This window comes from Gigantopelta aegis, chromosome 8, assembly GCF_016097555.1.
Source record: "Gigantopelta aegis isolate Gae_Host chromosome 8, Gae_host_genome, whole genome shotgun sequence".
Lineage (NCBI taxonomy): Eukaryota > Metazoa > Mollusca > Gastropoda > Neomphalida > Peltospiridae > Gigantopelta > Gigantopelta aegis.
Window position 1 is genome coordinate 25,068,726 of NC_054706.1, and position 26,713 is coordinate 25,095,438.

The 26,713-nt window shown below is 37.2% G+C and overlaps 1 protein-coding gene and 1 long non-coding RNA gene across 3 annotated transcripts; one reads left to right on the top strand and one right to left on the bottom strand.

Moving 5' to 3' along the window:
* Positions 1-26,713, bottom strand: LOC121379331. 2 transcript variants are annotated; one of them, XM_041507902.1, is made up of 4 exons: positions 26,653-26,713; positions 11,713-12,636; positions 6,302-7,056; positions 1-512 (listed from the first exon to the last, which is right to left on the bottom strand). In XM_041507902.1, the coding sequence occupies exons 1-4, from the start codon at positions 26,693-26,695 to the stop codon at positions 399-401; spliced, it is 1,836 nt and encodes a 611-aa protein (XP_041363836.1). In that variant the 5' UTR covers positions 26,696-26,713; the 3' UTR covers positions 1-398. The 2 variants fall into 2 exon arrangements, with proteins under 2 accessions (XP_041363836.1, XP_041363837.1); XM_041507903.1 differs by lacking the exon at positions 1-512 and adding an exon at positions 5,172-5,309 and having other exon boundaries at positions 5,987-7,056.
* On the top strand, positions 519-5,656 carry LOC121379332. Its single transcript, XR_005958833.1, has 2 exons — positions 519-709; positions 2,306-5,656. It is a non-coding gene; the product is annotated as an uncharacterized LOC121379332 (long non-coding RNA).

Here is a 26,713-nt window from a genome sequence, read left to right on the forward strand (position 1 = left end):
CCTACCAGATGCGCGCGCATGCTGATACGTGACGTCACTTCCCTAAACACATGGCTTCTCCTATATTGTTAGTGAACTTGAAATGAATTGAACATATAACTACTAAAAAAAAAACATTTAAAAAAGCTAAAACCTCAAACAAGCAAAGACATAAAAACAAAAACAAACAAAACAACAACAACAAAAAAAAGAAGAAATATATATATATATAAAAAACAAGAAAAAAAAACCCCGCCATAAACAACTATTCAGTGGTCTAGGAAGGTGACAAAAAATCATCCGCAAACTGTGTGAATCGGCGAAGCAGCAATCAAAAGTTGCCTAGATCACGTTCTTTGACGTCTTTAGTCTCCACCAACCGGATTTAGATCTTCATATGCGTGAACTGACGATAGTCATTATCTGTTAAAGAAGCCAAACAACCCTGCCACTACTGCACCCGCTAAAACAAACGGTGCTGCAACAACGGCTAATGGTGTTGCAACAATGGCCAATAGTAATGATCCTACAATGAGAGGAAGTAGTGAGTTATCTGCCCTTGATCTTCCGCTTGGTGGCAGCACTTGCCGGTCCTCGACTTTGTCAAGAAAGCATGGTGTAAAACGTTACCACGAAATATGTTCGGTAGTCTAACTATTATTCAGTTGAAGGCTGAATTAAAGAAGCGAAATGCCAAACAGACGGGAAGAAAGAAGGAACTGGTTGAAAGGTAAGTGTATATAGACAATTTATTAAGCGTGAAGTCGTATATTTTAATAATAAAACAATGACCTTATTCACAGGGAATTAAAATAAATACCACAAGTCAACATGTTTTGCTTTGGTCAAATTACGTAACAGTAACGTGGAAAGGAGTATGTTGGCAAGAGTGACGTGGTTTAATTCATTTATTATTTTATAGGTGTTCTTTTTTATCATTTGAGGCAAATTGTTTAGGATAGGTAGGCTTTGTATAAATTTGTTATTTAAATAGTTATATGGTAACCAGTCAATTCGTACCATTGTGCCATAGTCATTTTGTACCTAATTTTACCATTTCGTACCATAGTTATTTGGCCATTTTGTACCGTAATCATTTATTATGCAGCTTATAAAAAGTTATATATTTTGTTATACTTAATCATAGACTAGACCACACAGTTATATTCTACATCAATACTAATTTTCCACACACTGTTCCAAACCCTAAATACACCATGTGCTGTCCATATTTCTTTTGACCTGCAATTTAAAAAAATAAAATAAAAGCAGGCCATATTTTATTTCTTATTTCAAGCTATAATTTTACTAATAATGCATGAATTTGAAAGTAAATGTATATGATTATGTAAATTTTACTCAGAGAATATGAGTTGATTCCTTGATTACATATATATGAACAATACAATCTAACATTTTGTTTGTTTTCGGTAACAGAATTACAAACTGATTGTGTTTTCTAATTTCACCTATATCTAAAAAAAATTCACAGTGTGTATTATGGAAGTGTCATATTTTTAGTGTGATGGTATCCTTATAAAATGGCTATGGTCAGCCACATCCATTTATTTTATAATATTTTACTTATCAGATTTGGATTCTCCGTACAATTTTACATTCGAAACAATCTTAATATATAAGTAATAACATGATTTTAATTTTTCACTCCATGTCCACTTTAACGCAGAATTGCCCTATCTTTCTATATTTTATACTACTAGGCAAAATGTATTTTTCATAGTAATAGTATTTCGAGTATGCAACAGCACTAGTTTTAACAACATATTCTTCTACTTTCACTTTTGAATGTAATTTAATTCTCAGCTGATTATTGTGCAAAAGTTGGTTATTTAAAAAAAAATATATAATCTGCTTCTTGGTGATATCAGTTTAGACTTGTTCAGCAATTTTTTTTTTTTGCGTATCATTTTCTTTAAAAACAGGGCTGCATGTTTTTTCTAGGGACGGTCGGGTAATCGGAACCATAATTATTATTTTGTTGGTAACAGGTCATTTCGCCCTTATTACAAGTTCACCCCGAGTCATTTTGAATGGTTGAATCATACCTCTAACCGAGTCGCTTCGCCCTAATTTTTATTTTGTTAATATAGTACATTTAATCATTGATTTTTCTTATATCCATTGATTTTTATAAATTTCACATATATTGCGTGTTTATATTTACAAATAATTTTTTTAAATAACTTTGGGGTTGTTTATTTCCAATATCATTTACTCACAAAATACGTACAGGCCTTAGACAATATATTCACAACAGGACTAATTTAAACATAATATTTAAAACTTTGTTTTGATTTTGTTTCAGACTTGAAGCATATATGAAAGAAACAAAAACTTTGGCCAGACAGATGTTTGCGGACCAGACTTTTATATGCTGATTCCAGATTCAGTCTGTTTCAGAGACATCAATTCAGACACAGAATTTTGTTATTTAACAATAGACACTGTAAAATATTATTTGCAACAGTTTGACAAGGAATTGGACATTAAAACAGTAAAGACATTCTACAATGAAAAAATTGTTATCTTCCTCCGTGTAGGCAAGGATGGAGATAAATTCTTTGTCAAGAGCTGTTGCCATGCAGAAATGAAAAAAGGTGTTACCTATATGGTAGATATAGCCTTGAGTAGTGATGGTGATATCAACGAAACTCAGTGCGAGTGTGCGGCTGGCATGGGCCCAAATGCCCATTGTAAACATGTGTGCACAGTGTTGTATGCTGTGAACATTTTTTGTTCTACAAAAACTGTTATTACTGAGGAAACATGTACTCAAAAATTGCAGACATTCCACCATTGTAAAAAGTTTGTAGGCAGTCCACTGAAAGCCAAGCAGATGAATTTACCTCGCGCCGACGAGTTCACAAACATGGATTTTGATCCTCGGCCAGCCAACTTGCGAAACAACCCTGGGTACTCTGATTTTTTCCGGAATCATTGCTTAAATTTTTCGGGAATTTCAAAAATGCCCATTTTCCAACTGCTAACAGTTATGCAGTGGCACTGGACCATGACTACTTGGAATTGACCCCACAGGACAGTTATTTGGAAGCAATATTTGTATCTAAAATAACAGAAGATGAGATTAAGAATATTGAGAAGCAAACCTGTGGTCAGGGGAAAAATCCACTCTTGGCAGATGAGCGGACCAAACGTCTGACATCGTCAAACTTCGGCAGGATTTGCAAAGCAACCGACCGCACAAATAAAAACAAACTGGCAAAGTCGATGGTGACTGTTACAAGTGTTAAGGCACCGTCTCTTACACACGGTTTGAAATATGAGCATGTAGCACTTTCCAAATATATGTCATTATCTGGAAATGTAGTGAATAATTGTGGAGTTGTTGTATCAAAGGACTACCCCTTTTTGTCCAGCTCGCCAGATGGGAAAATAGACAGTCTACAGATCGTAGAAGTGAAATGCCCATACACTGCGAAAGATAAATTAATATCCTCAGTCACTGTACCTTACTTAAAGATGGATACAAACTCAAAGTACTATTTGGAAGAAAAACATGACTACTATTACCAAATACAGGGTCAGTTACTTTGTACAGGAGCACAGGATTGTGTGTTCATTGTCTACACGATAGCTGACATCCTATATTTCAAAGTGTCATGGAATGATGATTTCATTAACAAAATGGTGTCAGAGTTACAGGACTTTTTTGAAAACTATTTCAAAAAAACTTTATTAGAAAAACGGTTTTACAAATCATACACTGAATAGGCAGCAGATTCTTCAATGCCTAACAGTAGTGTTTCTAGGAAGTCCAAACCTAGAAAAGGGTCCGACCCAAATCGTACATGTATTCATAATTTTCTCACATCTAAGATAATTGTAATTGTTTGAATGTATAATTCAAAGATTCTGTTATTTTTGACATTGTGATTTAAACTGTACAGTGTATGTTTACATGTAGTAGATGTACTATTACAAGTATTTATGTGTGTGTGTGTGTATAGACATGTTGAGTTTTCATCTATTTTATTTTTGTGGCAGAATAATATTGCAACATAACAAATTGATGAGAGAGTTTGAAGTCTGATAATATTTATGGGAGAGAATACATGTATACAATATACAGTATGCAATGCAGCAAGAACATTTATGCATTACATGACACAATGCATGTTCTAAAATTACACAACATGTAACAGATGAAAACAATATCAGATGATAATTTTGTCTCTGTGCTGGTCAAAGGATTACACAGAATTTTGTATGTTTTTCCCAATCCAATAATTCGCTCAATGTGTACTCGTTTACTTGAAATCTTTCTGTCCTTCATTACTATGTTTCCACTCATTCTATTTTTTTTTCTGAAAAATGTTGGAATATTTATAGCAACATTAATAGGTGCAAATAAATCTTGAACATTAAATCCTTTGTCAGCCATTATTGAGTCGCCAGGATCAACACAGGACAATAAATTACTTCGTTCTACTATCTGTCTGTCACTGGTGGAACCACCATAAGTGGGTGATATATAGGAAATGAGTCCGCCAGGTGAAGCACCAATAAGGGTTTTCACTGTGTTCCGATTCTTATATGTAGAAAATGTGGATTGTTGAGCTCTTGGAGGCTTGGGTTTCTTGACGGGGCATTCAGTACCATCTATAACAAGCCTTGTTGTGGGAAACTTGGATTTGAAATCTGATGGGGAGAAATGTTTAACTAGATTTTGTGGCGGCCAAATATTGATTTCGCGCCACTGCTTCGACACAAATGAAATCCACGTGAAAACTATATTTTTCACACCTGCCTCTGAAATTCCAAACATTAATGACATTTCAAAGTAAGTTTGATGCCTTCTCAATTTCATGAGCATCATGAAGAATTGGTTAGGAACAGAAATGTTAAGTACATTGTGGTATATATATATTTTAGACAAAATGCTGCTGGTCCAAGAGACTTCAAAACAAAAATAAACTTTACATAACATTCTAGTCCAGTATAAAAATGGATGGCCTTGTCATCTGTAATAAAGTCTGTAATATCAAACTTTTGTTTCTCAGTACAAGTTTGTGTTGAGCAGTCTGTTGTTATATCATCAGCTGGTATACATGTGGCATCAATATCCAGTCGAGGATGTTTGTCTGAAGTAACAATCTCTTCGCCATATTCGATATACTCAAATTCTTTTTCCATCTCATATTTGGCCTCGAAGTCCTTTTTTCGTTTTTGCGACTCCCTCTCTTTTGATCTCAGTTGTCGATCAATCTGACTAGCTGTGTCAGGTCTTGTCCATTCAAATTGGCTTGGGATTGCTGTTGAAAGCAGCTTCATCTTAAGTGGTTTTTATCCTGAAATGAGAACAAACATCTAAAGTGTAATAACTATTTTTTAAATTTTATTTGGATTTCTAAATGTCAACAACTGCATCTGTACATACATTTCTATTAACAATGCTTAAAATGTTGTTTTAGTGTATTTGTGTATATACATATGGGAAGAGTTAATGTTATGGGGTAAATTTTGATTACTAATATTTATTTCAAATGGGCAAATTTTATAGGCAACATGTCTTTATAATGAGCTGTTGTGTTTGTATATTTTTATTATTATTATTATTTATGTTGTAAATTAGTGTAATATAATTGTATTGTGATGTAGTTTCTGTTTAAAAACATGTAATAAAGTGTTAACTTGTGATACCGTTGTTTTTATACATATATTTTTGGACTGCCCATGATATACTGCTTATATTGGTTAACATTATTAGTAATGAGAATTAATTTAGTGTTATGGTACGATGACTATTTCCTTTGGCCGTTTTAACTTTTTTTTTCTTTGGCCGTTTTGACTTGCATTTTCGGTGCCGTTTCATCCTGGGGAGCATTCTGACCGCATACCTAACGTCAAGGCGTATTTTACGGTAATGTTGAATGAAAATAAACTCGTGGTACATACCTGTTATTAAAAATAGAAGTACTATACTGTTCGACATAAACAGAAACAAATAAAAACAAATACAACTTACCATGTATTGTCTGCTGAACGTAATCGCTCACTGTGAAATGTGCTTTGCACACAACAGCTGTACTCGACGGAATCCATTGTTTTGATGTAGTTTCGTCGATCCGCTTGATCGCCTTTACCCAAGTATCTCGAAGTTCTAGATTTGATGGGAATTCGTGACCTCCCCTTAAGTGACATCTTGGCACAGAGCAACAAGTACGCGGCATTGTTATAAATTCAAAAGTTTGCAATGGCTTTTGTTGTAAACAAAGAAATCGCTGGACCGGTACAGACTGCGCCACCTATCGGGGGCAGATAACTCACTACTTCCGCTCATTGCCGCTGTAATAACCTCCCCAAAGCCAGTTCCTTGTACGACCTGATTGCGTGAATTTTCTCGAGCCTCTTCTCTTGTGATGTGTCTGCCGGCTTTTTTAATGTATTCTTCATCTAAAAGTCTCATTTCTTTCTCTGCTTCTTCGAATAATGTCGATGTGTAATGACTTGCAAAATTGTCAGTGAAGACTGCATCCACAATTTCATACAATTTATTCAGGTGATCTTTCTTCGAAGATGTGTTCTTGTTGTAAGTAAAGAATGTTCGTCCGTGTACTTTTTTGGTTATGATTTTCAGATGTTCACAGTTTTCCAAGTACTGCTTCTCAGACATGTTTTTATTTAAAAGCACGTCACCGTTTGAAAACCCCACAATGCAATGGTCATCCAGTTTCTTTCCAAACAGCTTTGAGGCTCTTTCGAATGCCTTCTGATCTTCCATGGTGAATCTTGCATCTACATCAAAGACGTAGAGGAAGACATTTACACCTGGTGCTGCCAAACGTATTGCTCTTCTCAATTCATCCTTGATTTCGTCTTCACTTATTCCAGTGTCGCAAAATTCTGGAGTATAAATCACAGTGACACGTCTCCCGTTGACCATGTTAGACTGCACGGAACATTTGCTGATTTTGTTTTCCCTGGTCGTACTCTTCTGAAACGCATTTTTTTCCAGGATATAATTTCCTAAGGCGCATTTTCCAGATTCTGTTTTACCCAGTAATATAATCCTGGTTTCTTTCTTTGGATCAATTGCTAGAAACAAGAAAACACACAATATAATGTTCTAGCTGTATTATAGATGATGTCTGGAAATTGATATGCATGTACTTGAATGGCCTGAAGGTGGTGTAAACAGGTAAAATAGTTGGGGATGGCTATAAGTCACACCAACAGTTTGCTGCATCTCTACACACGTTCATCAATAGGTTCTTGTATGTATTTCTAGAGGGTTTATTGTTTGTTTTATTTATTTTATTATTACTGCAAAAGTGTATGGTATTTTTGGTACTAAGAAAGCTATGTAGGCTGCCAGGAAGCTCATCACCAGTGCAGCTGGTAAAACTATGCTAAAACAGTGGGGCTGCTACATTAAATACCCCGACATGTTTGAACTTGATCAGCCAGCATTATATCTCTTATCACCCGTGGGGATGGACATATTTCTAAATACAATAAAACGTGCCTGTGAGTGTGAGACGTTCGTTACTTCAAATGGGTCTGTTTACTTTTAGTCAATGTTAGGTTAAAGAATTTGGAGAGGCAGATTTAATTAATTTGGTCACGGCAGATTGATATTGATGCTGGGGTAGCTCCCGCACCTATTATTGTGGCGTTGGGTTTCAAGGCATGCACACCATTCTAGGTGGTGATTTGCCCCTTTGGCATAAGGTTACACAAGATCAATTTTGAACATTTATTGGGGAGAAGTATCTGCTGTTCTCGGGGCTGGATAACTCTCCCCAAATTATCATTACGCATTTGTGTGCTTTATGTTGGAGCGAACATTTTTATTGATTTATTACGATATCGTGCTGTCAGTGATGGGGTGAGAACATTTGATTGATTTATTACGATATCGTGCTGTCAGTGCTGGAGTGAAAACATTTTATTGATTTATTACGATATCATGCTGTCAGTGCTGGAGTGAGAACATTGTATTGATTTATTATGATATCGTGCTGTCAGTGCTGGGGTGAGAAATGTTTTATTGATTTATTACGATATCGTGCTGTCAGTGCTGGAGTGAGAACATCTTATTGATTTATTACGATATCGTGCTGTCAGTGCTGGGGTGAGAATTTTTTTTATTGATTTATTACGAAATCGTGCTGTCAGTGCTGGAGTGAGAACATTTTATTGATTTATTACGATATCGTGCTGTCAGTGCTGGGGTGAGAACATTTTTATTGATTTATTACGATATCGTGCTGTCACTGCTGGAGTGAGAACATTTTATTGATTTATTACGATATCGTGCTGTCAGTGCTGGAGTGAGAGCATTTTATTGATCTATTACGATATCGTGCTGTCAGTGCTGGAGTGAGAAAATTTTATCGATTTATTATAGTATTGTGAACACTATGCCAAGCGAGAAATTATCATCGGGTTATTATTGATTTGTGATTCTTAATATGTGAGGGGCCGCTGTCCGCAGATCCTCTCGACTCTTGCCAGATATTGTTTGTATTTATTATGAGTAGTAATACCCGTTCTATATATCGATTACACTACTGCATCATCCAAGATGGCCTCCAAACTGCGCAGTAGGGGATAATGCAAGGTAATAAAATAGGTGACGTCAGGAAGCCGCGCCCCCGTGATGAATAATCTCTGACGTGACAAACCCCTTCTCTAAAAAAAAGTCATGTTTTATTTTTAGAGCAGTTTCTGTATTTAAGCAGGACCGTGGCAGCGTGTTGGGAATCTGAAAGCAGACTCGAGTCAGATACACGTTGGAACAATTATCATATGTTTCTGACTTTACCCCCACAATTGTTTAATTGGTATGTGCCGTCCTGTCTGTATGAAAGTGCCTATAAAAGATGTCATGTAGCGGGTTTCCTCCATGACTACCTGTCAGAATTACCGACTATTTGACATTCAACAGCCGATGATTGATATATCAATGTGCTCTAGTGATGTCGTTAAACAAAACAAACTCCTCACTCGCATATCTGGTGAGCTTAGCTTGTTATCACAGAATCGCCTATACGCTACACATCCTGTCTTAATGAAAGTGTTACACAGTGTAATTCAATACCCCACAAGCTAGTAATTGAAGTTCCGAGTTGTCATTGCCCTGTGTAAAATGGATTGAATGTGTTCCGTGATATAGAAGATATTTCATCTTTAAAAAAATGTCAGTAGAATACGCAACAATTCCTCTTTAGTTAGTTCTCTTTAATAGTGTATTCATGTATATTACTAGTTTACGATGTGGTTTGAGCTTCAGCAAAAAAACATTTTTATTTATCAATATACATGACTCAAATAAAATTAATGAATTTACACGCAAACAAATAACCTGTATTTAAAACTGATTTGATAAAGTATTAGATATGTCTGTATTTTTAGGTTTTAAAAAATTATTTTACATCTATTCACTGTATTAAGAAAAGAGCCGTTCAGTATTATTTGTATTTCTTTTTTGTTTCAAAACCAACATAAAACATTTCTTCTATAACATTTGGTAAATGGGTTCATTGACCAAAGACCACACCCACTTAGAAACTCGTCATGTCAGAGTTTATTCATGACGGGGGCGCGGCTTCCTGACGTCACCTATTTCATCACCTTGCATCATCCCCTCCAGTTTGGCGGTCATCTTGGATGATGCAATAGTGTAATCGATATGCCCTATGCCCTACTATTGTGTCTTAAATTTGAACGTAAGCGCCTATATTTTCTCTATACCGTTTACCGTTAGGCCAAAAAAAGAGAAAAAAAAGTCCGTCTTTGATCAGACCAAAGTTCCAGAATTGATGCGGCGATGCGGTTTGTTTGGTGTTGTTGTTGTTGGTTTTTTGTTTGTTTGGTTTTTTGTTTGTTTGTTGTTGTTGGTTTTTTGTTGTTGTTGTTGTTTGTTTTTATTGGGGGGGTGGGGGGTTGGGTTGTTTTTTTAAAGCATGTATTACAAAGTAAAAGTGGGTATATTTAGGGTTTATTTCACATCTTCATCTGCCTTGGCTCATCCTCAGTGGCCATGGTGCCCCCTCCTTGGTACCCTAAATATTTTCCTAAACAGTGTGGGGGGGGGGGGGGGGTCTGTACAACACACAGGTTACTCCTAAAAACATCGACGTCATACAGTGGGGAATTTAAAAAAAAAAAAAATTTTTAAAGGTTGACGTGCATGGGTCAAAAATCAAAATCGACGCACGCGCCGACCAGACCAGAAATATATTTTGCTTGGTCTTAAACGAAGGGACAATTAAGCCATTTGACCTGATATGCATATTCAACTGTATTGTTGCTTAATTAATACCAACGAGTATAATCGTATAGTTTATTAATAAAACGGTTAAATGTGACGGCTATTATATATAACGGCGCAGCCATTTTGTACCATCCCAATGAATACGCCCTCTGGCGAGCCGGTTTTTACGTAAGACTTAACGTTTTTTTTTCAGGAATTAGTCTTAGAACTGAAGAAACAAAACATACATGCTGTTTGCGGATACATCGCGATGTTCTATCCCAGTAAGCCAGCAATAAGTTTAAATTATTTTTCAATACAAAACAAATCAGCATTGTCAAAGTGTCGAAATAACTGTATTATGTTTTGTCCACACATTAATACACGTACTGAAATGATAATCGGAGTGTTTTCTTAGTTAATTGGTCTTTTCTTTCTGTGGCTTGTACCTGTGGTTCCTGATTGACAGGTGTCTACTTTGGACGGTCAACCAGCCACGGTGTCTAGACACCAAAAAATGCGTGCACGTTTTACGAAGATCGCAGTGTATTGTAGGGTAGCCGCGCGGCCACCCCTCAAATGATAATGGACATTATCAGCCGTCCTGCTCTTTTACTGTAAATAATTATGTAAAACCCTTGATTAAGTAGACTTTCCCATCTAAAATCACAAAACTGACCAATTGCGTAGTCCCCAAAAAAAGAAAATTATCACTTGGGTATCGTAAGTGGTCGTTTTTACTCCAACACATGCATCTTTCCAACACATCAGGCTGCTATTTGAGTTAATCCTAGCTTCCTTTAAACAAAGACCACTATTGGTATATGTCATGACACTTCGGACTATAAAAAAACATGAATTTGATTAAGCCTATCCTATGATTGTATATGTATTATTTTTATTACTGTCCAGAAGACACCGCATTGAGCCTAAATCTAGCAAATAACACCTATGAAACAGAAATCACAGCTTCGAGGCAACTTAAAGAAAAGACCAACTAACAAAGTAAACAGTTATTTTATCAATTCAGTATGCAGGTTTCTCAACCATACGACTGGTTCGAGGACAAAACGTGATACATGGTAGGATAGTTACATGTATTTTGGTTTGTTTTGTAGACCGTTTGACAATGGCAGTTTATGTCTACTTATAATACATAATTTAAACTTAATTCTGACTTATTGTGATGAATATAAATTTTAAAGAGCATTGCGATGCATATCTGTTTTATCATTCCACGAAACTCAACATACCAGAAAGTTAATCGTTCTTCAGTTGAAAGACCGAAGTGACCGTTAAGTATTACGTAACTATCTACACACAAGGGGTGGATTCAATGGGATGGAGCAAAATGGCTGCGCACATTATATATAATAGCCATCACATTTGTACCTCTTTATTAATTATCGTTGAATAATGCATACTACCGGCAATTCAAAAGTCTTGCCTGAATTCCACTTTAATACAATAAGACAAAGTAAAGGTGTAAATACCTGCAGGTGCTTCTTGATTTTTAGTGAGGCACTTCTTTACCATCCTCTGGACTTGTGCAATATCAAGTTTGTCTTCGACATAGCCGTAGACGTCAGCACGATCAGCTTGCTTGACGGCCTTATAACCCATCGACATTGAACGTACCTCGGATAGCGAGGTCTTTCTTGAAATAGCTTTGACGGTTTCGTTGATGGAATCCATTCCCATTGCATTTCTAGTTAGTCTTCTTGTTGTGTGACCTTTGCTGATCAGGATCTTGTATATTTTTTTTGTAAGATGCTCTTCGTCAACATTCTTCGTTATGTCAAGTTCACGTAGAACCTCTCTGTAAACCTCCTTCAACAATGAATTAAGTGACAGCTCTTCTTTTGCTCCTCCGATGATAATTTGGGGCAGTGAATCTGCGCCTGCCGTTGGAACATATTGACCCCCAGTGATATACGCCAACGCTGTGAGAAAATCTTGAGGCAATCCATCTTTTTGTTCACTACCTAAAACATCAAGAGTAACCCACAATCCTGCAAGCTTCCGGACAACGTTTAGCGGATCAAGTCCACAGGGGCAGCCGTCAGGAAATGTATCACCAAATGCACCTACCCCATGTGGCGGGGCATCTAATATTAGGGTGACCACTTTTATAGACCCCGAACACCATTTGAGTTTAAGAAGTTCATTAAGCCCGTCTGCTACAGCTTCTGGATAGTCTCCACCACCTTCTGCAGAACACTCACTAAGCCATCCCTTCATCTCACTAACGCTGTCGGTAAAGTCATGGTATCTCGACACAAACGTGTCATCTTGTGGAGGATGGTCTCTATATTCGATGAATGCCATGTGAACTTCGACGTTTCCATCGGCCACAATTGAGTCAATAATGTTTTCAATGTTGTGTTTTGCAGCATCTATGTATTTTCCCATACTGCCTGTAAGAACAAACAGAAAAAACGACAGTTAAACAGAAGACAATTTGATTTTCCCAATATATAAACTAATACCAATATAGCATATAAGAAAAGCATTTTTCGTGTTTAACGATATTGCTTCTCAGCCACACTGCTAGTTACTTAATTAGATGATGGATAAGTTACCATTAGCTTGACCAGAAATTGAATTTTAAATTCAGCAAACGAGTATATCTTAGAAAAAAATGAAACATTTATGTTGCAGTTATCAAAGACACCAGAAATGTTCTGGTTATTACTCATAAAGACAACTAAATAGGAAGATTTAATATAATTCAGGGCTTCTAGAATTTTTATAAAATCCACTAGCCATGGGATCAGTGATTTTATAAATTTACTAGCCACGATTAAAAATTCATTAGCCCTACTTTTGGTTTAGTTAATACAATTTTACTAAACAATAGTAATAATCAGATATTTCGCCTAAAGAGGCAGATAGAGCTTAAAACACTAACATTAGGAGGTTGGGGTGATGGCAGGCTATTCATATTTACAAAATAGACTGAACTGCAGCATTTGACTTTTTTTTCACTAGCCATCGGGTTATTTACTAGCCTAACATTGAATATCACTAGCCATGGGAGTGGGGCTACCATAATCTATAAGCCCTGATATTAATATATATATATATATATATATATATATATATATATAACCAATTTATTTTAGTATTTTGTAACTGATGTGAGACGAGCACATTCTCTCGGAGTTGACACAATCTTAATATTAATCAGATTTATTTTAAAACTGTGGTGTGAGACGAGCACATGCGTTTTGGGGTTAAGAATCAGAGTTATCCTTCTTGAATTAATTGACGTCAAATATAAGAAACTAATTTCTCTTCTGATTTGTTTTTCTTCTCCATTTTATAAAAAAACCTAACTTTTTTTTAATAATTGTCGAAAACAATGTCTCCGAAAAAGAGGAGGGTGCCCGTGGGCACGGGTATGCGCAAACAATGACATCCGCATAAGTGTCAACCCCTGAAGATAGGTATGTGAGAATCGGCCCCAGGCATCGCATATGCTTAGGTCAAATACCTGGTTTCTGGGTTGATCGCAGTGCAGCGGGCAGTGGAAATGCTGTACTTTCAAGTGCATTTTTTGGGTTGTGGGCACAAGGTTGAAAATCTATACTTATACTGATGACGTATTTTACATTTTCAACAGTTGCCTCGTCTTCGATTTATTTCCATAGGATTCCTAGAAGTTTCACAAATCGTCTGTTAAAATTTCGGTATACATAACCAATTAAAAACGCCTCCTATTTACCGAAAAGCAAGTAAAGACTCTTTTCAAACTTATATAGACCTGTAGTATGTGTTCTTTTCTACCTTTATGTGGATTTTCAAGACCTACATACAGCCACTGATTTATACCAGCAGCAGGATCGGGTGTCCAAGCCGTTGATGGGCTGTTTTGTCAACAAACCTTCAATAATCAACCTCAAAATAATGATGGTTAATCTCATTGGAATTCTTCAAATTGTAATCAGAATAGTTTATTAACAAGCAAAGATGACTTTGATATGCATTTCATTGAAATTTGGGATTTAATAATGCCGATGGTTAATGATTTTGTCTGGCATGTTTTGTTTTAAAAGTATGCACGCGACTGGAAATTAGGTCACGTGACCCAAATGCTGCCACCTGATTGGTCCAGACTGTTGTTTACATTAAAATTAGCCATGTGCTCAGTGTTTATTTTCTACATATGGTTTATTTTCATCAGTTTTGATGTTCGTTTTAATATGTTTTGAATGTGATTATTCAAGTGAGAATAGACCCATCTGATAGAACTTTTTGATAGCTGTTTGCTGGTGCAGGTTTTGTTGAAATATTCCAAATGTTATGGGCATTTTTCAGAATGGGACTACCGCTAATTACCGGGTAATTAGGTAGGTAATTAATTAATTATTAGTGAATTAAAATGACTGATATTGTGATAAGATGATTTTAAGAGGCAATAACCCATCTCTTAGTGGTGGGAGTCTTTCATACCAATGATACAGATGAAGGGTTGTATGGCATTTTGAAGCACATTTTTAAAGAAAATGGTCACAGTGTTTCTTTTGTTTTAAATGTAAATCCATTGACGAAAACCACCCTAAATTAGGCGACTTCAAAATACCATAGCACCCTCAATATTTATCCTATCATCACAATTCAAAGACCATTTTAAATGTCTTTTCTTTTATAAGGGGCAGTTCCACCCCACCCCCCACCCCACCCACCCCCCAGAGGGCACCCTAGACTAATGACTTTGTTTATAAAAATATATAATAGTTATAAAATTAAGCTTAGTTTATGTTTTTTTTATTTGTCATGTAATTTAATTTTTATGTTGAGGGGCCCCCGAACCTTAAGTGCCCTGGGTGCGGGAGGGGTTAAATTTTAGATTTTTAGGTTCAAAATGACACTACAACGCGGGGCTTTCTTTTTGCCTCTTTTAGGGGACGAATTTACATTTCTTGGCATAATGATGTCAGATAACGGATAGGCCCTATGCTTTTCTGCAAGCCTGCGTTCCGCGCCAAGATCAGTGACACTGTAACGTGACGCTATCCCGCAATGCATTAGCTTCAGCGCCACTGTCGCATAAAAATCTATCCAGCTTTTACGTTACAGTGTTACGGAGTAACTATAAATAATTCGGACAAGGGGCTTACGATGGCTACATGGCCTCGAAGTAACCGGGTTATATTTTGTAACTTTCGGAAGGGGAAAGTCTTCAGAAATCATGATTTATTTTGTAAATCTTTTATTTCACTTCTTTTTTACTTGTTTTTTGTTTTACTAATCTAATTAAAATTAGCTCCACTATTACATGTGGATCTAAAGACAGCCAGTTGGAGCTCATGTCCACCAATCAAAACCTTACTTGCAGAATCCTGCCAGTGATTTAAAAATAATTTGAAAACATTCCGAATTATCCTGAGGGTATACATGTTTCGTGTGAATTACGAATGCCTTAAAACATGTTTTATTTTATAAAATAAATAATTTGTAATGTAAAACTGAAGACTGATTTAGTTTTTTTTAATTTTATAAATAAATAAATAATTTTTAATGTAAAATTGAAGACTGATAACCCACCCCGTACGTATTGGTATGGTTCGCTGTACTGCGGCCACTAAAATAGACTCGCCCGATATTTTTAGAATTTGTATGCTTCCAAATAACGTTATAAAAGGCGAAGTGTGATTGGTCAATATTTAAATTATTAAATCCCGCCCCGGAATCGACAACTGGCGATGTCAGAGGCTGAATCCGGGGTGGGCGTGCCTGAACCCTCGTGGATAGGGGCACGTAAATACAGTCACCCATACCCATAAATTATTATTTACAGACGAAATGTTACCTGGACATTGGGGACTACGCAGGGTTGTCATTTTTAAATCACTGGCAGGATTCTGCAAGTAAGGTTTTGATTGGTGGGCATGAGCTCCAACTGGCTGTCTTTAGATCCACATGTAATAGTGGAGCTAATTTTAATAAGATTGTTGTTTTACCTGAATATTTTCTGTTGAACGGGAGACAAACGCGAGATCAGAGAGAGAGAGAGAGAGAGAGAGAGAGAGAGAGAGAGAGAGAGAGAGAGAGAGAGAGAGAGTAAATCTACGACTGAAGAGCATTTCACAAAGAAGTGTAAACGTAAGTTACGAGTAAAGTTAGACGTAAATCTAAGAATGCCCTCGACCACAACTAGTGGCACACGTAGATTGCTACATCCACTTCGATAATTCATAAAATGGTAACACTTTTGGTTTTTGTAAAATGTTTAACAAATTAACTCCCTTTATTAATCCAGTGATAGCCAGTTTTATTTCCTGTGTCAGGGCGTAATTTAGCTCAGTCGGTTGAGTGCTCGCTTGAGGTGCCAGTGTGGCAGGATCGAACCACCTCGGTAGATACATTCAACTGATTTGTTTTTCTTCTGGTTCCAACCAGTGCACCACAGCTGGTCAAAGACAGTGGTATGTGCTTTTCTGTGATATAAAAGATCCCTTGCTGCATTAGGGGGGAAAAGGTAGCGGGTTTCCTCTAACAACTATTTGTCAAAATTACCAAATGTTTGACATCGAATAGCCGATGAATAATAAATCAATGTGTTCTAGTGGTGTCGTTAAACAAAAACTTTTTTTTTTAATCCACTCAATTTTTATTTTCATTTTTCAAATAGCGTTCAATTAAGACGAGTCTGCATAGTTTCTGATATATGCAAATGTATGCAGCAACAAACCAGACGATATTTTTTCCACAGTACCTATTTCCTGTACCAGCTCCCATTAAAGGCGTTCAATCACAGATTTAGTGGGCCTTATTTTTCTAAATATGGATTATAAATGACAATTACCTTAATTTGGAATACCACACCTTGCTATTGTATCACCCAAAACATTTTAATTGAACCATGATTGAGGGAATCCCATGACAACCTGCGAGCAGCTTCATTTTAAAAATTGGAACTCTTTTATTAGGAGTCTGAAACGTACGACAAAACCGAGTATTGATGAGGCTGTATATACGACAGCCGTGTAAAGTACCTTTGAATTGTATATACAGTGCACGGCCGCCGTAGAGACTTCAAAATAATTTAAAATATATTATTTCTTGACACCCCCAAACATTATTTCTTGACACCCCCAACCCCCCCCCCCCCCCAAAAAAAAAAAAACCCACCCAAAACAAACAACAACAAAAAACACAAAAAACCACGGCGAATACGCTGAAATAAAATAATAAATAGTTGGAACATAAACTCACGATTTTTATGTTTTATTGTTTTTATTATTGGTTGTTTCTTTTTGTTTTGTACGGAGCTATCGTACACAGGACCACTGCGGGCGCGTGTGCAGGAATTTTAGCGAGGGGGGGGTGGGGGGGTGTGTGTCTAGACTGAGGTGAGCAACGTTTATTGGGGGTGACACGCTCCGCTGGACAATTATCGGGGGGAAAAATAACAGAAAACAAAATTTGCTTAAGCATGGGATTGAGCAAGCGATTATTATTATTATTATTATTATTATTTTTCTTTATATTTATTTATTTTGGGGGGATAAGGGGGGAGCGAGGGTTATTTTGTTATTTAATTTGTTTGTTGTTTGTTTTTTGTTTGTTTGTTTTGGGCTTTTTACGGAGTTCCGTACACAGTACCACTGCAGACGCGTGTGCAGGGATTTTAGCATGGGAAGGAGGTCTAAATGGAGGCGAGCGAAGTTTACCTGAAAAATGTATCACAAAAAAAAAATTGCTTGTACTGCTCTGCTCTAATCGTACTGATCTGCGAAACTAGCTAAACTGTTAGTACTATTCCCGAATCATAGTTATTAATTATGATTATCTGTAACACTAATGGTACATTGGCGGTTCCATAGGCTGTCTACCGACCTGTTTCAATAAACGAACAAAACTCAATGGGCTATAGTGCTCTTTGACCTTTAATGTCTTTTCCTTCAATTTTGCTGTAGAGATTATCTACTTCCTGAATTGAAGAGAGCCCTGGTTCACAAAAGTTTTGCTGAATAATTTGGACTCTAGATCTGGCGATAAACTATTTCAATGCTGAGAGCGTGATAGAGTTTCTGTTTTGCGTGACACATGAATCGGACAACAAAATAATGTTTTTTTTTTATCTCGGAGAAATCTGTTACAAACGTATTTAGGATTGCAATCAGTGCACTTGCCTACAACAATAAACTCGTCATGACGCGGGAACAAGTCAATGACATTTCAGCAGAGGATCCAAGGGGTGCGAATGACAATTTTTATTCTGAATACATTGTAATGAAACTTTGCATGTGTTTACTTTGACATTCCATTTTGGTTACAAACACAATAAACTTGTTCTTGGAGATATATTTGTACCTGATTTCAAAAGATTAAAATGACTGGTTCTGAACTTACCATCATCAAAGAATTTTGGTGTCACATGCCATGTTTGATAACATATGACTGGTCAGCTAAGATAGAACAGTTTAACATTAGGATCGAGTGATTATTTTGAGATAGAACAAAATAATTCCGTTAATATCTTTATTACAAGTAACAGTTTGCAACTGAAACCGGTTTCATCTTCAAGATTATAATGTCAGCTTTCCAATGATACCTATAACTCCATTTTATTGCAGATTTAAAAGTTTTAAGTTAACCGTGACAAAATTAATGACTCTTTATTATTACTGTGTGATTTTCATAACCCTAACCCTACACCTAACCCATATTATTTTTGGGGAAGGCCCCCATACCCACTATCGACTGCTGTTGCATTCAGCAAACACATTGTAAATATTTAATTTCATAGCGCCATACCCCAAAAATTCTTTCCGTCAGAAACACTGGGTAGGTGTCTATGGAAAACGTACACAAAAGGGTCCGCTAGATTCATATTCAACCCCCATTACCCTGTTTGTACTTAGTATGTATTCCTCTTGTTCCAAGTGGTTCGGCAATATGGATCAATCAAATACTTATTTACCGCCTATATATACTGTTGCTGTGTTTATAGGCAGCCCTCGTTAGCGGAGGCCATATACACGGCTGTCGTATATAGAGCCACTTCATATATAAACACCGTCTAGTACACAGTATTCTTTAAAAATGTAGTAATTCCTATTCCAAGCCATTTGTAATTACCCATGAGGTTATGGCATATTTTATATAATAATACATTTGGCAAACTGAAAAATGAATGCGGTGTTTAGGTGTTTAGATTTTTCAGCGAACAACAAACGTTAAATTTATCTGTACATACAAAGGCCTAACTAGTCGAATCGTCGCCGTTTAAAATGCTTCTGTTGCTAAAATAAATTAATGTATAAGCTTATTATCATTCAGTACATGTTTATATATCTTTTTATAACTTATTTTCATTGTTTTTCTTTCGATTTACCATACGTCGCATAGGACGGTCAAGCGTTCTCGTTACACGAGCTTGGCAAATCGTTTTGACATTGCAGTTATTCGGGGGTTGCCCATCACGTGACTACAAAAATAATACGTCACACCTCTTCGCTTCAAATAGCCGTTATTTTTTCCTGAATTATGGACCGTTGACTTAATTCAATTATTTTTACAAAATATCAGTAATTAGTGGGTTATGGTAGTTATGTAGATGGTTAAATAAAGTACTTTTAGCGACAAATCAAATGTATATATTTTGTTAGGTCATTAATTAGGTCAACCATCCGTGACAGAGCGCCTTTAAACGCAGGGACGTACCGTGGTCTGGACATGGGGGTGAAATAAACTGTCCTGAAAACGCGTCTCTTCTCGTCTTCATTACGAATATATGTGGATCCCTTTCAGACCTCGGCTCATTTGCCTTGCACAAACTCAACTTGCTCCTATTACAATTCTGTGACACCGCTCTCTCCTTTACAAATGTCTAGGCCCTATATCTGCCCCTGCTATCAAACGTATTATTTTAAAACTTATATTTGACGGACTGTACAATGTTTTACTTTCATCTTTTTCAAATTCAACTTAGTATTTTCTCTACAATTTAGAAATGAAATATATATCCATACACAAATGACTGCCTGCTCAACTGACTATTATTTTGATGGGGGTGAAAGTTGTCTAGACAAAAACAAAAACAAACAAACAAACAAACAACCAAAATACACCCAGACAGTGGCGTAGCGTGGGCGGGGACACCGAGGCAGTTGCCAAGGGCGCAAAATTCTGGACTGGTGGAAGGGTTTCGGTGAGTGCTAACGGTGTACTGGTGAGGGGGCGCAATACTTGCCTTGCTCCAGGCGCTGGCAACTAATGCTACGCCACTGCAGCCAAACGTCATCTTGCATTTTGCCTACACAAATAATAAACGTTCATGACGTGGGGAAATTGTAGCTGCGGATTCAAGGGGTGGACATGACATTTTTTATGCAGACCCTTTTTGCAGTATATCTACTACTTTGTTGGAAAACACGAATTGAAATCACCATTAAAAATAGTTTTTGGGGTGTTTTTTTAAAAGTGTATATCGACTTGTCCAAATCAGGCCAGTAGGAACCGGGGAGGGGGCGGGGAGTATGTGCCCCACCGCCCATTTGTGAGCCTTTTTTTATCACATTAATGTTTACCATTGTAACCAAAATCTGATATAGAGTTTGTACCCGATCCATCAGTGCCCCCCCCCCCCCCCCCACACACACACACACACTCCCAAAGCACATATAGGGAATTGACCCGTAATATAGTGTTTTTAACTTCATAGGTTAACATTGTCGCCTGTAGGATTTTATTTGGTACAGTACAACCATGTGTCGGTATACCGGAAACAGTGGTTTCCAAACTTTATCAAGTTTATTCGTTCTTTCTTTTAAAAAGTTATGTTTGTTTTGTTTAGCGACAGTACTAGAGCATATTGATTTATTAATAATCGGCTTTAGATGTCAAATTTCTGCTAAATGAGCTGCAAAAGAAAACAGACGTACATTTACGTTTAAAGTAAGTTAGTAGTATTTCTACGACAAGCTTCGTGAAATGGAGTAAACGTACACGTAGACGTAGACGTACGAATGGTGTAAGTTTTACACGTAAACGTAAAGTTACGATGTTTAGTGAAATAGGCTGATGCCAGCTGCTCATGTTCTCAGTCAACTTAAGCAAAACATTTGGAATAATCAATATGCTAATATTGCATTATTTTTGTTAAATGGCGTGGCGGATTTAAAGGAATTTTAAGGACTTTATTTGTGAATGAAAGTGGGGTCCTAGAATCTCGTCCACGAATTATTAAGAACAAAATATCCACAGTGGAAAAGTATACAGATGTGTTCATCATCTTCATGCACATATATATTCAAAAGTTGCAGACAAGGCAACAGAGCTCACCCAGTACATGTCTACCATTAGAGATGCAGGGGGTAAAACTCCAGGCTATAGTTGGAGGGAATATGATGAGCAGTTTCGACTGTGCCAGTCTATTAGACTGCAACCTTGGTCACAGTTAAACACTGATCTTTGGTTGAGATTACTGGCTGTACCACGAACTGGATCGATACAGCCCTCTGTAAGTAGTGGCATCAGCAGGGGTCAGAGTGCTAAGGGCATTTGCTTTTCGTTTAATAAGTGCGTTTGTATATGGAATCCATGTCCATATCAGCATATATGCGCGATTTGTCGTGGAAATCACCCCAAAACCCATTGTAACGCGGGGGGGGGGGGGGGGGGGACGATGTGATCCCTTTGGTATCACTGGCATGAAACTGGTAACACCAATGGCCAAGTTCCTTGGGGGAAAAGGCAATACGTTTAATTTGAGCTTCACACCAATAAAGGCTAAACAGCTTTCTATAGAGTTGAAAGGATATCCAAATAATGCCATTGCACAAGAGTTATTAGAAGGTTTTACTCGTGGGTTTTACTTACATTATACAGACCAACGAATGTCTTCTGAGTCTCCAAATTTAAACTCGTTAAATGATCATCTACTCATAGCCAGACAAATTATTGAAAAGGAAGTAGAGATGGGTAGGGTTGCTGGGCCTTTTGTGTCCAGACCAATTGCTACATTGCGTATTTCTCCAATAGGTTTGGTGCCTAAGAAAAATCCGGGTGAGTTGAGAATAATTCATCACCTATCATATCCGGAGAATCTGTCTATTAATGACTTTATTGACCCGCATTTTTGTACAATATCTTATACCAAACTTGATGAAGCAGTTTATGTGTTTCAAATGTTAGGGCAAGGAGTCTTATTGGCAAAAGCTGATATTAAGTCAGCCTTCCGGTTATTACCAGTGTGGTCGGGTGACTGGGTTTTAAATTTGATGGACAATTTTTCTTTGACAAGTATTTGCCAATGGGTTGTTCTATTTCTTGTGCCACATTTGAAAAATTTGCAACATTTTTGGAATGGCCACATGTAAATCATGGATGATGATCTTTTTTTCTCTTTTTTTTTTGCCTGGTTAAGTGGTTCTAATCAATGTCAACTGCGTCTGGATGGTTTCTTTGAATTGTATAGAAGGTTAGGTGTACCTATTCAGGGATAGAAGCTAACGCTCGCCCCATCGCCCCAGGCGAGTAGAAATCAATGAGGGCGAGTACAATTTAAATAGCGCTAGTCCCCCGGGCGAGTAATACTGGGCAGTTGTGACACAGATTCATGATGCGGACAGTCAAACTATTTTGCCAGTGAAACCTGTTAAACATACAAACTGTAGATGTATTTCATCAAAATATATGGGGCGGGACGTAACCCAGTGGTACAGCGCTCGCTCGATGCGCAGTCGGTGTGGGATCGATCCACTTTGGTGGGCCCATTGCGCTATTTCTCGTTCCAGCCAGTGCACCACAACTGGTACATCAAAGGCCGTGGTATGTACTACCCTGTCTGTGGGATGGTGCATATAAAAGATCCCTTGCTGCTAATCGAAAAGAGTAGCCCATGACAGCGGGTTTCCTCTCTCAATATATGTGTGGTCCTAAACCACATGTCTGACGCCATATAACCGTAAATACAATGTGTTGAGTGCGTCGTTAAGTAAAACGGTTCTTTCTTTGTTTTTCAAAATATATTGCCATGACAGATTGAGAAAGTCAAAAGTATCACAGTTTCGTTTGGTCGCGATAAATCCGGATATTTACTGCAAACACAATCGGAACTATCCGTTTTTTGTTTGCGAATTCCGAAAATTGCCGTAATATTCCGATTATAGATGAGGCATGTTGGAAGAGAAAATGGTTTTTGTTTTTGTTGTATGCGTGTGCGTTAGTGTTTTGTGTTCGTTTCGTCGGTAATAAATACAGTCTTTAATTAAACGCATTGTAATAGATCATGTTGGCATCGATCGATTTTAACTAGCTGCTTCCAAACGTCTCGAGTGGAGAGTTCTGAGTTTACAAGTGGACATCCGTGTGTATTAGGACAGAATAAAATAATTCAGTAACAGTAAATATAATTCCTTAGTTGTATGACTTAAATTAATTTAATATTATAATTGCTATTATTTTTTGTAAACACTCCACCCTTTGCTGCCGCCTTGGGGGGGGGGGGGGGGGGTGTTAACTTACAACAAAAACATTTGCTGAATGACGACCAAGTTGGTGTAGCGTGGTTACTTGAACTGAACCTGTGAAAACACTGTTTGTGTACGTTACGCTTATTTTAGTCGCCGTGTATAGTTCCCATATAGATTCCGTCTTCTCAAACTGCTTCAATTTCCTCAGCTATTAGTCCCCCGGGCCAGTGCAAAATATTTTCTAATTTATTCCACTGCTATTGTTGACAATAAGACGGAGGGCCCAAAGCAGGTTATTTGTTTCTTATTGCTTGAAATAGAATTCCAATAACAAAGGTTAAGGAGATTGTGAACAGAATTTCAGACATGTTGTCAAAACAAAAACCAAAACTGAAAAAAATGCAGTCTTTGTTAGGTATTCTGAACTTTGCATGTCGGGCTATTGCCTCTGGTCGAACCTTTTCGCCGGTGGTTGATTAATGCTACTATTGGGCTTACAAAACCATTCCATCACATGATATTGACAGCTGATTTACCAAATTTTAGATTCCCAATCACTCTTTATATTCTGATGCAAATACACATACAATTGGCACAGATTTGTTCATCAAGGTATGAAATGTTTTTGTTCAGAGCTGTATACTGCTTAGCATTTTTTGGCCTGTTTAGGGTAAGTGAATTAGTTTACAGTACCACATATGCAGCATGTCTGCCTTTAATCTTCTCCGATATAAAAATGGTTACAGGCAAATATTTGAATATGGTTGTCACTTTAAGATATTCCAAAACTGATCAAAGAGAGCAAGGTACAACAATACATATTCCGCAAATACCTGACAATTTGGTATGTCCGGTTGGGAACACGAGAGTGTTCCTGCTGGTTAGACCAGCTAGCGCCAGTTATTTGTTTCTCCATTGTGATGGAAAACATCTCACTAGGTATCAGTTTACTGCAGTATTAAATTAAGAAAGGCAGTTTACTTACTGGGTTTACCACATGCTTGTTATAAGTCTCATTGCTTTCGAATCTATGCTGCAACCACTTTGGTGATGCGGGGAATTTCTTTTGAAGTAATTCAGGCTATGGGTCATTAGACATCCAATGCATTCAAAAAGTATATTCGGGTTTTGAAAATGTGGTTGGGTACATATGCAACTTCTTTTTTATAAATACATGTAGGGCATGTGGGGGTTTACAATTACATGGATGGCTGTATAATTGCATGTAGATATTGCTTGTTTAAATAACATTGCGGTTTTCAGATATATGGATAGTGGGTTCGCCCATTGTGTATTGGGCTTCCAGGAGAGCAGCAGTTCAGTTAAACCGACATTTGCGACTGAAACATTTAGGGGTGAACATTTCCTGGCTTGGGCAGCGTGGTTTGAAGTGGGGCGGTGGAATGCACTTAATCAGTCCACTGTTAGCATAATATCCCCCACCACAGCATCTTATGTTACAGAGGTGACCAGCGAAGAATTATGCATGAAAGTGGAGAGCGATATCCACTGTTTATATCAGTGGATACCGGGCTGTATTTTAATTTGGTCACATTTAATGTCCTGTTTATTTATTTATTTATTTATTTTTGTTTGTTGGGTTTTTTTTTTTTTTTGGTTTTTTTTTTTTTTGGGGGGGGGGGGGGGGGCTCATTCTATACCAGCAGTTGAAAAGAAAACGGGTCAACCGATCAGGGAGGAAGGCCGCTAAATGGCGGTAGAGTTATCAAGCGTAATGGCATTACATTTGATTGCCCCAGTCTATTTAGGAAAGGAAATGTTTTATTTAACGACGCATTCAACACATTTTATTTACGGTTATATGACGTCAGACATGGTTAAGGACAACACAGATATATAGAGAGGAAACCCGCTGTCGCCACTTCATGAGCTACTCTTTTCGATTAGCAGCAAGGGATCTTTTATATGCACCATCCCACAGACAGGAGAGCACATACCACAGCCTTTGATATACCAGTCGTGGTGCACTGGCTAGATCGAGAAATAGCCCAATGGGCCCACCGACGGAGATCGATCCCAGACCGAAGTCTATTTAGGAATGATGAGGTCCATTTGGATGCGATTGGCAACGTAATCTTCCTCAACACACTACAGGCGGCGTTGGAGTCATTTATTCAAACAAATCGGGTTATTTTCTCATAAATGTGGAGTTGGGTATTAGTTGTAGTGGTAGGTTCGGGGATGACTCGCGGCGGATCTGTAGAGACAGCTTTGTGTGGCAGGACAGGTTGGGCACGTATGCACATGTAGCTATGGTTTTAATATAAGGTATGTATGTATATACATGTATATATTATATTATTTCTTCTAAATTTAGTTTTTGGTCACTGACTATTGGTCCATTATTTAATTCAATTCGTGATATTAATTTAATGTACTACTTTCTAGATTCCATATTGCAAAACTATTTTGTTGATTTTTTCACCTTTTCAATCCATTTAGCTGTGACTTGGACATAATGACCATTCAGCTTTTCTCTCCTTAAATCTACCAATTCCTATAGTTTTGTTATTTCCAAAATACTTTTACTTTTCTTACGTCAAACCAAAGTGAAATTATTTACGAAAAAAATATTTTTGTAGGAGGATGGGATGGACAATAAATTTGTTTTGTTTAACTATTAATCATCGAATATTGGATGTCACACATTTGGTTTAGGTTTAGCCTTAGAGAGGAAACCCGCTACATTTTTCCAGTAGTAACAAGGTATCTTTTATATGTACCATCCTAAGACAGGACAGCACATACCACAGCCTTTGATATACCCATTGTGGTGCACTGGCTGGAATGAGAAATAGCCCAATGGGTCACCAACGGGAATCGATCCTACATAAAAGAAGAAAGAAAGAAAGAAGTGTTTTATTTAACGACGTACTCAACACATTTTTTTTATTTACGGTACATAAAAGAAGAATGCATTTAAATACAGTATCCATTTGCCTGATAGATACCATGATATGTTGTTATTAATTAAATTTTACCTACCTGTGCAATCCATAACAAAAGCTATATCAAGCACCGCAGACATGATGAATCGCCAGTTGTT